The sequence below is a fragment of the Chelon labrosus genome (genome assembly GCF_963514085.1).
Source record: "Chelon labrosus genome assembly, chromosome: 3".
Lineage (NCBI taxonomy): Eukaryota > Metazoa > Chordata > Actinopteri > Mugiliformes > Mugilidae > Chelon > Chelon labrosus.
This window is the reverse complement of record NC_140339.1, coordinates 19,349,808-19,367,156: the sequence shown is the minus strand read 5'-3', so window position 1 is coordinate 19,367,156 and position 17,349 is coordinate 19,349,808. Positions and strand designations below refer to the sequence as shown.

At 40.9% G+C, this 17,349-nt stretch overlaps 1 protein-coding gene across 1 annotated transcript in view; it reads left to right on the top strand.

Moving 5' to 3' along the window:
• LOC311486136 (transmembrane protein 266-like) overlaps positions 1-10,695 on the top strand; it is a gene marked incomplete at both ends in the record, with an annotated part of 30,977 nt that extends 20,282 nt beyond the window's left edge. Inside the window, 6 exons of the mRNA XM_084541898.1 lie at positions 678-734; positions 1,748-1,886; positions 5,565-5,680; positions 6,844-7,039; positions 9,712-9,774; positions 10,055-10,695. Of these exons, the coding sequence (XP_084398024.1) occupies positions 678-734; positions 1,748-1,886; positions 5,565-5,680; positions 6,844-7,039; positions 9,712-9,774; positions 10,055-10,695 (1,212 nt within the window). The remainder of the gene's footprint in view (positions 1-677; positions 735-1,747; positions 1,887-5,564; positions 5,681-6,843; positions 7,040-9,711; positions 9,775-10,054) is intronic.
• Between the last annotated feature and the right edge of the window lie 6,654 nt (positions 10,696-17,349).

The window sequence follows — 17,349 nt, the reverse complement described above, 5'->3', positions numbered from 1 at the left end:
AGGCCTCCACTCCAGTGCAAACCAATTACCCTGACAGCCTCAGCCCCAATGCCCAAAACCAAACATTAATTACCAGTGAGCCAGCAAGAGCAATAATTAAAGCTGAGTTTAATGAGCAGTGGGGATGGGGTTACAGTGATGTGATCCATGCAAACACCTCGCCCAATGACATCACAAAGGAAGAAGAGTCACCTGGGAGTGGCGTTAGATAGATATGAAATATCTGCTTCAATCAGAAAACAGAACTCTAACTCTAAGGGTGGAGCACCTGCACTTCTCACTTGACACCAGCACTGTTGTCCAACATGATGGATTAGCAAGACCAGGCATACATGACACCCCATGCTAATTAGGGTGTAAAATCAATGCCCTGTTCAACACAGTGTCCCACAGCATTTACGGTGTAGAATCTAATATGTGATTTGATTCTTGTGCTATTCTTTAGTAGGCATCAAATGAAGTATGCATAGTTATTATTTGACAGTATTTAGAAATAACGGTGATTTAAAGAAGAAAGCAGACACAGGCCTTGAGTCACTTGTTGTTACAGTGGTTGTTCGATAATGTGATGTCAGCTCAAAAGACTGAGAATATCACTACAGCCTCTGATGTGCCGACACACTCCCTCACTTATCTATTTTAAAGTTTTCACTGATCTCTCTGTCTGCCTGCTTCAGACTGTCTTCAGAATCGTAGTGCTCGGGATCTGGGACTACATAGAAAACAAAGTTGAGGTGAGTACTGGTGTGCAGGTAGATACTGATGCCAAGTTACCGCTTGTTCTCACGTTAAAGCGACAGTTCAGACCTTTTGTCTCCTATTCCTGTCAGCCAGAGGTGACGTGTGACTGCTGTCTGCCATTCCTTAGTGTCTTCTTGTCTTTCAGCCCTCTCCAGCGAGGAAAAGCCAAAACAGTTGTGATCCTTGTTCGTCTTTGGTTGCTTTTTTTTCTTTGTCAGACTGTAATCCTTCCTCTGAAGACCTTTTTTCTGGAGCATCAGAGACGAAAACGCAATTCCCAGATTCTGTTTCATTCCTCGTGACGTGCAAAGAGGCTGAATTCATAAGAACACTTGTTACATTACTATCGTTCATTTATTTTTTTTCTGCCATGCTCCTAACTCCCAGGCTATTCAAGTTCCATCGCCGTAGCAACTCCACTTTTCAGCTCTAGCAAGTCAATTATTGCTGGCTGACGTATTTTTCTCTACTGGCGTGCCATCTTGGGAATCTACTGTACACACAGACCGGATTTTAACTTCGGTTTGCTGTAAAATACAAATAAATTGGCAACCCTAATTTGCATTTTATTTAAGTAGTTCAAAAAAATACACTTATTCGCTTTCTTACTGAGAGTTGATGACAAGGGCATTGTTGCTTACACATAAAGTAAATATGAAGTTGCTACTTTACACAAGCACTGGAATTGGAGGGATACAGCAGACTGTGTCCAAATGATTTTCGAATGAATATTGCAGATTTAGTTACCCTTCTATTTTTTATGCTGAGCTAAATTATTTGGTAGTTAAATTATTTACCGTGGGAGTGGTATCAATATTTTCATCTAATAAGTTATTACATTGGTGAAAAGATTATTTTCTAGCAACCCTGTTGAAGTGTAAATGTATGCATGAATAAACAAAATCTATTCGGAGGAGGGTCAAGGGTTGAGCAGGGGCTTATTGTTCCCGACAACAGTTACACATGTGTGAATTCTGTATGTGACTTGTGCGTATGACCCCTTCAGGTGTTTGATGGTGCTGTCATTGTGCTGTCCCTGGCCCCCATGGTGGCCTCCACGGTGGCCAATGGGCCCAGCAGCCCCTGGGACGCCATCAGCCTCATCATCACCCTGCGCATTTGGAGGGTCAAGAGGATCATTGATGGTGAGGAAGCAAAAAGGAAAAAAATAAAATAAAAGAAGTCCATATGTGAGAGTGAATCATTCTGTGAAACAAGTCAAGGAAACACCCGGTCTTTCTTAACTCTGAGGGACCGCACATATGCACAGAGAATCACCTGGCCTTGAAGCTAAATGACCCCATTCTTTCCATGATTATACAAATTATTTGCTATTCAGAGCAATATAGCTATTGATCATCCCTCAGAGTAAATTGCTGTCACTCTGCTACTCTAACTTGTATCGATTGTAAGCGTCTGGTTAAGTAGATTCAGAGAAGCCATAATGAATATAGTGGTTGTTCTCTCCTATGCTAATGCAGACTGGTTCGATATCTGTTCAGAGGTCACCCTCACTGCGGGCCCCTGACTGCATACGGGATCAGCTGCACATGAAGCACACAGCAAACAGTTTGTTCATGTCAAACGAGACAGCGGACAAGAAAAGTGCTACCCCCTTATACCTGCTCTTGATAATCACCTAAAATGAAAGAATGCTTTTAGGTACATGGAAATCAGTCTTGGTTGATTTCTGGATGGCTTTAATCCAGATTTTATGGATTTAATATTACGTCTAGCACCCAATCATATCTGCGCATTGAACCTCTACACCTTCTGCATCGATATACCCCCAAAACACATTCAGCTGGAGCAGTAGCTTCCTTCAGAGAGCAGTGCTTCTTAACATGCAGCTGCAGCGCCGGTTTCCAGGGAATGAACTCTTGATTTTCTTCGCCGCACACCTCGACCTGTTGGGTTTGATATTTGTGAGTGATTGAGTTTCCTTGTTAGGCAGGCGGCAACACACCTCGGAGGGAAGAAAATAACATTCAGACCAATAAATATACAGCTGAGGGACCGGCTCAGTTATGGTAGGAGAGGGATCGAGTCTCTCACAGAATAAGCCTGACGTATAAAGTGGCAATGTTTATGTCAGTCCGGTGGGATTGGTAATGCAGAGGAATGAACTGCAGCTCAATTTGTGAAGAAAAAAGAAACTACAGTATGTGGTACATAATAGCAGTGCAGAGTCAGATGGGAAATATCAGCTTAAAAAAAAGTGTATTTGCTGCACAATAACTTAGGCAACTCTAAGTGTGTGTCAGTGTATTCCTGTTTAACACAGTCAGAAACTGCTCATAACAGTAAAGTAAGTATATGAATTATTTTTATTTTACTATAAACGCCTTGTTGAATATTTGCCATCTCTTTCTATCTGGTCTTTGTTGGATAAATAAACATCAGTAGAATAAATCCAAATACCTGGACTTGTAGTAAGGGTATTGTATTGAACAGTGAACTTATAATATTGTAGATATACTGTACATATGCTCAGCTATATCTATATCTTAATTGATGAGATATAACGATAGCCATGACTGTACCAGACCATGCTTGTGTGAGCAATGAAATCCTAAATGTGTGGACACGGCTTTGTGTTGACATCTGAGAAGTTGTGGTGTGAATTACACTGTCATGCATGTGCTGCCAGACACACACAGGCGTCCACACACAATATAATCGGGTAATTGACACACTTCCGGCCGCGTACTGCCACACATTTTTACATTATTACTGAATAAAGAACTTCTGATTGAGCTTTTCGAGCCCGTTTGAATCCTGACCGGATTGACCCCCATCTGATGCCTCCTCTGCTCGCGATGTGTGTGTCTGCCAGCACGACTATAAATAGGTACAAGGAGCATGTGGCGATGGTTGTGTGCTTTGCTCTCTCTAACACAAAGCCTCGTCTGAGTCTCCTTGTAGTCCGCGATCACAGCAGCAGTAGCAGAGACTTTTAGACTGAACTATTGTAAATAGTGTTGGAGATTCTTAGGTTTACGTGGCTCGCTGCTATATTCTCAGTCAGGCTGTGCCGCGTTGCGACGTGTGATTTCATGTGGCTGACAAATGTGATGACAGAGAGGTGTGAAAGACTGATTGTCTGCCAACTGTGATCACAACAGGTATCCAAATTTATTCTCACTATTCTTTTTTTAGGCCCACCTTCCCATCCTGCTCCAGAAAGTGTGTCATGTATAAATACATAATGAAGCCAGATTGTAGGAGGTGGAGTTACTGGTTGACCAAGACATGATTGTAGGTGTTTGACGCATCAGTCCTATCCTTCTGATATTTTGTGCACAATATACTTTTCAAATAAACTGATCAATCAATCAGAAAAATAGAAAATAAAAGGTGCAAGATAACCATTCAGCGCCATGATAATGAGAGCTGATGGAATCGGTTTGCAAAAAGCAAGAGTGATTCCAGGTTGTTCAGAGTATACCAGCAACACATATGTCTGACCACACCTCATAGATAGTATCAGAGAACTGTTAGAAGTAGATAAGCAGGAAACATATCCAAAGAATCAACCTAATAAATAGTAGATGTGTTCTTGGTATACAAAGTGGTGATTGAGGATCAGCTGAGGATCAGCTGAACACAGCATGCCATACCTGAATGATATAAGAAGCAGATTGTTATTGACAACTGTGGTTTACAATGCTGGTACTTCTCTTGTTGCAATACCACCAGCAAACACTAGGTGGGTGTCATTTATCAGTTCAGCTCTTTTGGATGTAATGGCATCTAGTATCAAAAATAGCTCCTAACAATCATCCGATTCAGGACATTTCATTTCAGGTGCAGCAAATCCAGAATAAAGAGCAGTGGCACTGGGGTTGATAATAATAACAAAGCAGGGACATGGTCATTACAATCTCACCAGAATCAGTCACGTCCCTGACTAATTCTTTCTCCGTGCATTCAGATACTACGTGCACATTTTTTTTACACACTTTACAGGAATATCTAGATTGATAATTGTCTGCTGCAGCAGTTTAAAGGGGAAAAAAACACAACAAAAACATGCCATGTAAGAAAAACATAGAAATCAATCAGATTGCAATGCAGGGTCTACAGTTCCAAAAGCCAAATCAACCAAATATCTGGACTTGTAATGAGAGGACCGCCTTGAATAGTGAACACATTGTATTGATTATATACTGTACATATGCTAAGCTATATTTATCCAAGCTATATATCCAAGTTATATACTGTATATTCAAAGGCACATGGATATGCTTCAGGCACTGACTGCTAACCTGTGGTAACACTGTCAACCCCAGGGAGAAACCACCAATGGTTGACACAGAGCTTTGTCTACCTTGTATCAAAATGCATTGCTCATTAATCTTGGGGCAGTTTCCAGGAACATGGCAGGACTGCAACCTCCTTTTACCCACATGTTGTACAAAGGTCCCATATGTTAACTCTTTTGGAGGAACACTATAAATCACGTCTGAAAATGTACTTTGAATCCTTCAACTCAGCATATACCACGATCCCAGTGGAACCTTTTCAGCACCTTATTTAATTCCTTCTGTACAGGTGTAGTGTTACTAGTTACCAGTAATTAATGAGCGTTGCATATGTGGTGATGGACATCTTTGGAGCAAAGGGTCAACCAACACTGACCTCTGACCCGGTGTGCTCTGTATATTTTACCATCTCCTAACCAGCTGTCTGACCTAAAGATACTTTTCTCCAGTAAGTCTTGATGCCTGTGAACACTGTGCTTCCTTCACAATCCTTTTCACACTATTCAATTATGCAGTTAAGTGTCAAATTCTGTTCCTCTCCCGTCTCTTTCATTTTAGCGTATGTGCTTCAAGTCAAAGTGGAGATGGAGCTGGAGATCCAGCAGTGTGAGAAGACCAAGGCTGTGAGAGAGGAGCAGCTGGAGCGTCTCACTCAGATCTGTCAGGAACAAGCTGTGAGTACCAAAACACCGTGCATTTAACATTAGTGCCGGGCTGCATTTCCCCATATGCATATGTGTGGCAACAAAGCTACATAGATCGTGCAACTGCTATCACAAAAGGGAGCACTATTTCACAGCACATGCATGTGAAGTAGTCCCAAAATTTAATCAACAGATTTGTGTGCATGGACATGAGTTTCCCATTTTTTTGGACACTGACCACAACAGGTAGACAGAAGGTTGGAGGGTCAGACGTAAGGGATTTGATTCCTGTGTGGGACCATTATGGTTTAAGTTTCATTTTCAATGTGTCGCTGTTTTCTTTCACTTTCATCTTTCACTTGGTTAGGTACAAGGAACAGACACTTGGTATTTAGGAAAAGGTCATGGCTTCAGTTAAATTATAACCTTTAAGTGGAGCAAGCATGAAAGACGCAACCATTTTAAATAGATGTACCTCCTATAGTAAAAGGAAAATCTGGTCACTTTCAAAATCTCCAAGCTGACTATTGCCTCAGTTCTGCAAGATAGATGGAAAATACAAAAGCACAATAGTCTGTTTTTAATTTAATGTTATATCCATTTTGTAAAGTAGTAAAAGGTCTTCTGCATTTCCAGTGGTGTGATTAAATCCACACAGGCCCATATTGTGCTTGGATGCATGAGAAAACTGTCAGTAAATCTGTCACCAGAGGAGGGCAGCAGTACCTCACAAACCAGTCATGTCTTTCAGCGCATTTCATCATCATTCCTCAGAACATGCACCGATGGGCACACACTGGGAAATGCAGACTATAATAAATATTGATAAAGACTTACCTGCTTAGTAAAGCCTCACTTAAGTGCCAGACGTTCGGGCCTAAAACGAGGCGTCAGCAATAAATAAATTCATTTTGAAAAAGAAAATGATCAAATCCTTCCAAACAAATACTTGTTTATGAAACTGGTGTTTATAAATGCAGATAATAGTTTTCCAGTGACTCTTACGAATCTTATCCCGTGGGTTTATAAACTGTGTGTGTGACCTCATACGTCAAAGAAACTACACAATGTATTTTAATATTTTATATTCGTTCTTCTTTGTCCTCCACTGTTTTCTTTTCCTTCGTTTCCTCTTTGCACACTTATTCATTTGTCTCTTTTTCTATGTATGCATTCACATCAACCATATTCAGTTTGAGATCAGGCAGCTGCGGGCGCATCTAGCCCAGCAGGACCTGGACCTCGCAGCAGAGCGTGAAGCAGCCATGCAGATCCACCACGTATGGGGCAAACAGGGCAGGAGTTTTCAGGTGGTAGAAGGCCTGACTCCTGGGGAGTCTGACGATGAGGGCGGTCAGAGGAACCCCAGGGAGCCGCATGCCACTGCAGGTATAGTATAGTTTCTTGAACCTGCTTGTATGGACTGTAAAATTACAGCTTTTTTTGAAAACATACCATACCAGATGTTTTGATTTGCCTGAGAAAGCAGCGTGACAAAACAGGAGAGAGGTTCAACATAAAGTATGTACATAATTATGTGGAACAAAAAGTCTGTAACGTGGTAACATCAGGTGAACTGGATGCCACAGCATGTACAGTTAATTTGGAGCAGTAGCCCTGGAGCATCTCTGAGGCCAAGCTCTTAACCGTTGCATGCTCACACACAACACCCATCTGACCGCAGGCAATCTGGGATCAATGCAAAGGCAAAAAAGCTTTTAGGATCTGGTGAATTCTGGAGAAAACAAGCATGTCCTCTGACGCCGCGTCAGCCTGCGTAGGACCCCGCTATGCCCCAGCTGTCTTTCTTTCTGCCCCCCTCGTGGTGAGCCCAGCCGAGCCAGCCCTGACCACTCGGGCTATTTCAGGTACAGAGTGCTCTGTGCATTGGGTCTTGTTAGGAGAGAGTGGGCTCCTGTCAACATCTGTTCCCCTTCACCTGCAAACCACAATAGGGCACCAGGAGGCTCCATGGTGGCCACAATATTACCCCAAGGGCATAGTGGGAAATCTGGCTCACAGGAACAAGTGGGGCGTTTTACAGAAACATGGTCACTGGGATGAGCACTTAGGCCACAGTGCCCAGGTGATGTCAGGTGTATTCAAATCAGGTCAACTTTATCTGCACACAATGTTTTCTCTCTTTCTTTCAACCAGCAGGGTGCCATCAAACTACCAAGAAGTCTTATGAGGGCATTGTCCTTTACAGGGGACTCATGTCTCAGGAGAGCGATGGTTTTGACACCTCAAAGTACCAAAGCATGTAGATATGAAAAACATCCACTGACAGTCAGTGTTAATTAACGAACAAGTGGAGTTTTCTCTCAGGTGCTGAGAGAAGATAGTATTGACGGATCCCTCAGTGCAGCAACAGAACCGTAACAGTAACATAGTCATTGGAACGAAGAAAGGTGGATAGGACAGTTGGAGGAAAATTTTCTGAGATTGAGTATGAGCCCACAGCCATGCCAATGTATTTGTGTGTTCTCATATTTACAATTGTTAAATAACTGGCAATGAAAGTAAAGTAGAACTGAATCTGATAGAACTCCAGTTCAGTCTAAAGTGCTATCACCAGAACAAAATGATGATATTTTGCCCTGGTGGTAGCACTTGATGTGACCTGCGGATCAACACAAAGATCCATCTTGTGGGGAACCATCATTGTCTGTAGAGACATTTGTGTCAATGCATCCAGTTGTTATTGAGGTTTATCAGTATGGGCGACAGTTTGACACTGGAGCTCAAAGTAACGTAGCTGGAAAGTCATATGGATGCATAAATCTCTGAAACAATAAAGCTATTATGTAATAAAATCAATGCCTGTTATGATTAAATGTTTTTTTTAATATGCATTAGCAGTAGTTGCAGTAGTTACTGATATTCTCAGGGACTACTTATAGGGGCATAACTATTGTTCTCAGGCCAGGAGATGGTGTACAACTAACGCTTCACCCATCTAAATGATAGTTTAGAGTTGAACTAAGAGGACCTCAGCGTGTCTCCTCTCCTTTTGCACAGACAGATGACAGCCCAATAACTTGACTGTTACAGAAAGAAGAGGAGAGTCTTTTACTTGTGCTGGACAGCCCATTCTTTTCCTTAAGACTCATGTGTTATTAATTGTAGAGTGATTGTCCCAGTCTTGTTTCAGTGAGTGCAATGCTTCCTCTCCAGGGGTGGCTCAGGGATTAATATTTTAGTCTGAAAAATAAATGAAATTACCCATCAGAGTCTGCAGCATGTCCCATGGGGCAGAGGCTAGCACTCAGGGTACTCTGGGTTAGCACTCAGCCAGCGGACAGTGAGCTCAAGACCAATCAAGCGAGCAGAGAGAGCCTAGCAGATCACAGCCATTCGGCATGCACACCGAGGGCAGCCAGAGTGGAGGGGTCAGAGCCTGAACAAAGAGCTGCTCTCCCTCACTTTTCCCCCATTTCGCTCATCCCTGCGACCAACCCCACCCCACCCCGTCCGCGTCCCGGTTTATTCCTAGCGCTGTAGCGGTGCAGCTAATGCGCAGCGTGGCAGTGTGGGATCCAGGCCACTCACCTATAAAGCACTTGTGGCCTGGGGCACAACCCATCTCCGTCAATATTATGTTGTAAACATAAGAGATATCATCCATTTGGACTAGTATCCAGTATGATCACTGAAATGGACCAAAGTACAAAACAAAAAGACCAATTACAGCCACACAGAGTATTAGAAGCATGTGTCTGTTGCACTGCATTTTACTGTAATTAGAATCAAACGACCAGTTCTGGTTCATTCAGTTTTCATTAAACAACTAAACAAATAGTACTCAAATCTGTAAATAGTGACAACACATATTCTTTGTGTACTATGCATATTTATACAATTTCTCACAGGCATTGGATAGGAGGTCTGTGGTGCGTCATTTAACTTTAATTCCTGTTGTTTTGCTATTACATAATTAATGTATATGTAGCCAGAATGCAAAAAACAATAGAACCAAATATATTTCGGTATATGAAACATTTGTTTAGCTGAAAAAAAGAACAATAATTTTAGCATTATTGTGTTTATTTTTAACTCAGATCCAGTTGTCCGTGATGACATGAACAACTATATCAGCCAATATTACAGTGAAGCAAGCAGTGGTAAGTAACTATTTCAAAGACATCACAATAAACAAAAATAATCATATTAACTTTGAGCAGTTTAGAGGCCGTTAATATAGGACGTTAAACATAACCAAATTTTTCAACACATATTTTTGTTGTACCAGTCTTGCAAAGATTTAATTAAATAAAATACTTCTTTATATATGATGGTTTCTTTAACTGATGTTATGATGTGAATAGTCTAGATTTACTTCTTCATTAAGCCGAGTTAATTTCTTTACTTATTTTCTGACTTTTTCACTTTTTTATTTTTAAGATGCTGGAGTCTCAGGCTTAGGTGCCCGGGTCATCACCACAGCAGCCATTGACGTCCACCTCCCCATCAGCACAAACCCCATCCAGTCTAATCCGATGCTTGCTATGGAGCGGGTGGGCAGCGCTGTGAGTGACGCCTCCACCAGCATATCACGGTCAAGTGGCAGCCTGACAGCCCGGCCCCACAGCCTGAGTAGCCACACCCCAGGTTCATCTATGACAGACTGCAGCAGCAGCACAGCTCAGGACCTCAGTCTGAGCTACAGCTCCCATCGCTGCCGCCCTCCTTCCCTCTCAGGCCAGGACCCCTGCAGGGACCCCAGCATGGTGGTGCAGGAGCTACTCTCCTCCCTCTCTGAGGACTCCTGTCTTGCTCAAAAGGGCCTGGCGGTCGACCCTGTCAACCTCAAGCTTCCCAGTCCTACTGGTTCCGAAAATGCCAGCCCTGAGTTGGACAACAGAATAAACATCTTCAATCGCAGGAACCAAGAGGAGAGGCGAGGCCGAGGAAGGGGTTGTGTGCTGTTGCAGACCAAGCCACTGATCCACTTGCAGGGCAGCGCCACTGAGCCGTCTCTGGAGGAGAAATACCGCCTACTAGGACCTGCTGACTCACCTCTGGGTCACATGCCTGACACATAAGCTACAATTACACAGGAATAGGAGATTTTATTCTCTATTTACTGCCATACTATTTGGCACAACTCTTATGACAGGTCAAACCTCACGAGAGGAATCGTAGAAGATTTATAAATTGGATATTTCTGTTGCTGTGTAAATCCAATCTTAGCCAATTCAGAGCAAGCTTGAGCTGTAGCTTCCAGCTGACACTAATGCTCCTTCACTTGATGTGTTCAGAGGTCAGTAGTAGAGATGACGACAAGAGTCCTTAGACCCTTTGTCATACTGTCCACCTTCCCCCTTTCCCCCCTGTATGGAGTTTTGAAAACAAGAAATGCCTGGATATAGCACAACAAAGACAGTAACATCCCGGTAAGGGGAAGTCTAATGTGTTCTTGGACACATTCTTCATCAGGAATTCTCACTTTGAATAGGTCCTAAATGCACTGAACTTTACACAAATTAAAACCAGCAGAGGGCCTTTCAAGCCCATACCGAACAAAAACATAAATGCTGAACAGTGTTGCAATCCAAGACACTGTTCTCTTGAATTTCAAGCAGTTCAAGGAGTGTTTTCTATTGCATTTTGTTGTTACTTAGTTTCTTTTCATTTGTATTATCAACTTTAAACATGAATTATGCTGTTCTTTGTTCAAACAGGCACAGGGTACATACAGTAAGACTGGCTTAACATTTCAGACAGTTTTTTTGAACCTTTGTCACTCATTTGTTTGATTTGAAACCATTGTCAAAATTTATTGGATAGCATTTCTTTTTCTTTTACTTATTCAAAAAAAAAAAAATATTAGTAGGGTATATTTGTGTGGATGAAATGAAAAAAGGTAAGTGACTGGACCCTTCACCTGAAACTAGATTGGAGTGCTTGTAGCATGAACCTTTAAAAAGATATGTGCCATAAACGGCGAGCAAATTCTTTGCACTTTAATGTTTACAGACACTTTTGTAAACTTGATATAGAGGATGATATTGCCAAATGCAGGTGTGGTCATTTGAATGAAAATAGCAAAAATAAAAGTTAGTATTTCCTTAACTCCTTTTAGATCACTGACTCTTAATACACCTCGTCAATTGGTTTATACCAGGTCAGAACTTTTTTTTTAAATCGTGTGAACCATGGAATCTTATCAAAAAACCATCTTCTGACAGCTTCATGGATGCATCCTCCATTGTGCATCGTACCATATTATTTCATTAGCGTCATCTCCTTATTTGCATATGATTTTGAAAAATCTGAATTATTTAATGTTATTAACATTAGACCTGTCACAACAACCACCAACTGATGAAGTCACTCTAGGTGTGTCATGAGAACAATAAGCCTGCCCCCACCTCATTACACTCCCATATCATTAATTCAGAGGATAAACTGCTGTACCATTTTGTTGCTTGTCAAATGTTTACAAGTATCCAGAGAAGGTTTTAATTGTTAATAATGATTACAGCTGCAGTTAAGCTATTAACTTAGGTTTTTAATTTGCAAAACCGGGATTTGTTGCCTTGTTCAGGTCTTTTATTAATGACACTGTAAATATAGGACTATTACAACTACTGCAATAGCAACCTTAACACTGAATTAAAAATAGCCCTATTAAATGGTAGTTAGAGTAGCCTAAAAACTACATATTAACCCCACCCTTGATCTTCTTTTATGTATGGACAGGTGAATGGACATATAAAGTATATTCAAAATATAAAGATATGGGTTTTTTCTTCAAGGTTAGACTGTGAAGAATTCTGCATTTGACAGTCAAAAGTCCAAAGACGTGCTTTGGTATTTTCTGATATTTCTGTAAGGGCCACTTTGGTCAAAGAACCTTGTTGCACTTAAAAAACTCATTTTGGCAGCATACCTCTGTTCTTCGACCTCCCTACTCTTTCACAATCCTAGGTGGGAAGCTCAAGACAGGAGCAGCAAAGACGGCGGTTCAGGACAGAGTGAGCTTCCTTGACACAGTATTGACACCGTTAGTTAGACAGACACATCATAAAAGGACGAGTTAGGTTGGGGGGGGTTTGCAAAGCAGCTTGCTGAGAAACAGCAAGGGAAGGCAGGCTAAAGGGACTTAAAAAGGCGACTTGAATGAGATTTGCCAGGGACGCTTCAGCTGAGCTGTAAGCTGATATTGGCGAGTTTATAGATTAACTATCAGCTGATGAGCCGGGGGTTCTGCCTGATATAACGCTACACTCCATACGTAGATAAGAACCTGTCTGCCGACTACTGTGCATGTGACTAAATTGCAGCAAACTTGATGTGAACGTTGTTATTAGAGAGGTTTGCCTGTCAGTATTAAAAAGAAATTGCTTAATATTTAGTTCAGTTCAGGTAAGTTGAGCCATCTCTGGAACAGCCTAAAAGATAATGATAGAAGAAAATAAGAATAATGAAAATTAGATTGCAGTCTAAGAGCTCCAGTGAAAATAGTAAACAACACATGTCAGGTGTGTGAGCAGACTGATTGATAGGAAGGGAAAGAAAAGTAAAGACAGAAAAGTTACAAAGCCAACTGTGTTTTTCTTTTCTTTTTTTTTTTAAACAGTCAGCATGCAAGTTGATAACCAGGAGCTGAAGCTCACTGGCCATTACTGGACCCATCGCATCAATCTCGCTTAGAACAACAACAACAACAACAATGCCCGCTGCGTGCCATGGACCAAGTAAATAAATAATGATCTGCTTGGCTCTTGACACACACAAAAAGAACCCTGTTGAATATGGGTGCCAAATCCTGGCCCGGCCTCCATCCGTCATTCTGCCCTGGTATTAATGTCTCAAGAGGAGGTGCTGTGCCTCAATCTAAACCCCTTCCAGCTCAACCAGCCATGTAAAAAGAAGGGACAGGGTTCATTTTCCAGGTCCACCTTGCTGCTCAGCGAGGAGGCTAAATTATTTCATCTGTGAGGAAGTCAATTGTGCTAATAACCACAGAGACAATGTCACGCTTTTCCTTTTACAGCAAAAGAGGAAATGAAAGGTGAGGCTAAATGATTCACATGGACCCTGTTTGTCAATACGTATCATACCAGGTGAGTCTGAGTTAAACGCTGAAATTTGATGGGCAGGGACACCGAGCAGACCTTTAGGAGACGGGATAAGAGGTAAATTGCTTTTGGGACCTCTCCGGTGAAACCAGAGGCACAGTCCCTGTCACACTCACAGGAAGCTAAGTGAATTAACGGTGGCCATTAGACACTTAATAATTGAAATGTTTTAATAACGGCACGAAGGGAGTCACTTTAACTGCATTAACATTACATGATCATTGTCTCATTAACAGAGTGAAACCAGTGGCCTCCGAGATGAGATTCACATCTGCCCAGTGTTTGACACAAATATCAACTGTCTTAACCGTGCAGGTATGAGGAACAGAATTTACTCAGGTCCTGAGTTACAGTAGAGTTATGACTTTCCTGTTTCAATGCATACATTCTCAACGTGAACTGAGCAGACAGTGTAGAAAGGCTCATGAATGGCTCATGCTGTTGATTGAATCTTTCCCGTCAGGTGAATCCACATCATTATTATGAATTAAATTAGTGGGATGTTATATTTTAATATTACCATCCATGAGTGTTTGGACAATGAAATGTTTTTTTTATTATTTTAGCCATTTATCAAAACATACAACAGTTACAATATTCCCCACAGTGGGATAAATAAAGGATTATCTCGTTGACTCTCAGCTTTGATGTGAGGGCATTCACATCCAAATTGGAATAAAGTTGTAGGAATTAAACCTATTTTATACACAGTCTCTTGTTTCCAGGGGATCATATGTAACTGGACAAATTAACTAATAATAAGGATGATGTTCATTTTTAGAAGTTTGTCCTTGCGCAGGAAATTAATGTGGTTCCTGTTGTGTGATGCTTTAGTGTCGCCGTCTTGTTTGTGGGTCTGTCTGCATTTAGTTTTCCCTTTAGTTTTGCCTTTAGCGAGCGAAATGGAGCCTGATCAGGTTGAGATCTGGTAACTGACTCAGCCGTTGCCAAATATTATAAATTCCACTTACCTTCAAAAACTCCTGGTTTGCTTTCTCTGTATGTTTTGGGTCATTGTCCATCTGTACTGCGAAGCCCTGCCCATTCTCTCACATCATCAGTAAACACTAGTGGTCCAGTGCTACTGGCAGCCATGCATGCTCATACATCTTTAGACTTATGAATGGTTTGCATCTTGTGGTGGATCATCTGTATTTGTTCTTATGAAGCCTTCTCTCCTGAGAGTGTCATTTACTGGCTGCTGTGAAAGGATTTTTCTTTATCACGGAAAGGATCCTGAGATCCTACTTGGCCGCTCATATCCCTCATAGATTATTTTATTTTTATTTTTTTTTACAGGTTAAAGAAGGCCTGTTTCACCTCCTTTGAGAGATCCATTGAACCCAAATTGTGGGTTCACAGAAACCATTGCCAAATGCAAATGCCTCACGATGAAGAAATAATAAAGGACTACTACATGAGTCGTATTCTTGTCAGTTGTCCAGTCACGTTGGGGCTCAAATATGTAGCTGTGTAAAAATGATACTTGTAATTCCTACATTTTCTCCATCTTTTAATGTGAATACCCTCAATTTAAAGGCGAAAGAAATGTGTCAGTGTCCAAACATGTATGGACCTAACTGTATGTCTTCAGTTTTAACACATAAATGATTAGGTTTTGCTACATCAACTTAAAAGGTGATTCATATCAGTGTTTATGGCTCATTTCCCCCTATAGACAGTATATAAAGATGGATGACACATTTCCAGATCTTCCAGCTGTTCAAAAGTGAAGCCAAAATATTGCAGAATGGGCCTTGCCAAGGATGTCTTGGTGACAGTGTCGGACTGCAGCAGGTGCCTGAAGTATGCTCACTGTACGCTGCTGGTTAAAACATCCAAAACACGCAACCATGACACAGCTGTTGGGGATGAAGTTCGCTGCCTGTCACTAAAATTAGCGAAGAGATTAGTGCAACGTTTACCACTGATTCATGACTGTAGCCTCTCATACACATACAAAATTGTTACAGCTCACCACTTTGAAAGGAAACCTCGCTGCCTGTTTGCAACAAATGTCTGAGCCAAATAAATTTCCAAATGCTTAAAATAATTAAGTGAAAACTTCAGAATTGTGATGACAACTTTGCATAATTTTAAATAATAATAGCAATCACACATTTCTGGCAAATATTTATAAAAAATAAAACAGAATATATTGATCTGACCCTTAACATGAGCTGGTAAACAGCGTAAAATGATTCCAAGCTGCATTTACTGACTCAAGTTAACAACTGTGGTCTTGTTTATGAATCTAATCTCTTGTGCGTGGAAGAGATTTTGAACGCAGCCTCATGACACCAAACCACCGGGTACAGTAGTACTATATATAAAAAGGGTCATCTCATTGAGAACAAATAGATGTGGGGGACACCGCTGCATAGCTGCTGCAGTCTGACAGATTCAGAACACATCTCACACGGCACACTCCTTCAAGAGGCTCTGAAGCAGGAGAAAAATACAAATAAATTATACATCATTCTTTAAAAAGCTTCTCAGGTTCTCTTTTTGAAACATACTTCTTAAGTGCACAGGATCCAGAGGTTCGCCTGGTGGAAGAAATCCACTCAGGAGACTGTTGTCATGGCTACTGAAGATTTTTCTTTGGAGCATTTACATGCACCTTCTTCTGGTACCTTTCCCCTGGATGCTTATTATGCTTCTTTTGGTAAAAGTGGGTCAACAATGGAAGAAAAAAAAAAAAGAGGAGAACTGAAAACAAGACCGACTGAGTGACCAAGCTCAATCACTTCAATCCTCTGGAGGAATATTATTAATTATTAAATAAGTTTGTTGTTAACTGAACAAAAAATAAAATCAGAATTAATTCTTGAATCTGATCCACATGTAGTTACTTTTTAAAGGAAAAGAAAAACAACAACAACTTAAATATACATTGCATTGCTCCTGCCTGACGCATGTTATAAGCAATTGGAAGATGATGTACGCTAGTTAGTCATGTGATAAACAACCGATGTGGTCCTCGGGGACATGTTGCACTACATCACGCTGTGCTCCACAGAACTGAATAAAATAATCTACTGAACATCAAAATTAATTCAGCAATCCAATATGTACGCATGCAGCTATGCATGACTGGTTACATGGAGGCTAAATTAGTAGTAAAAAGCACAACTCTTCAGGGACATGGTTGCCATATATGAAACTTTTTTTTTCTAACTCTGTTAAATCTGTGCACATGTTCATATTCATTGTGCTGCTTCAGCAAGAAATACTCTGACAAAACATTTACATAGATACATAGTTTTAAGAAATGGGAGTGCCTTCTGTGTTGCTGAAAGTGAGCAGTTTACTCTTCTTTAACTGCAAACTAGTTTCAAGTGTGAACAGATCAATCTTTCTCTGTCAGTGTCAAGAACAAGTTATTTATTGCTCTGACCACAAACTTTCAGAAAAAAATATTTAGTTGGACATTTAAAATATACAATAAAACTCCTCTGAAATCTCTAGTTGACCAGCATCTACTGACTCAAATGTTTCAAAATAAAAAACTTGGCTGATTATTGCATTGGTGATGGACTATCAAATGCTCCATTCTTTTTTTTTTTGTCCTAAAGTAAGACTTCAAGTTTCCAGCTTGTTTAAATCAGA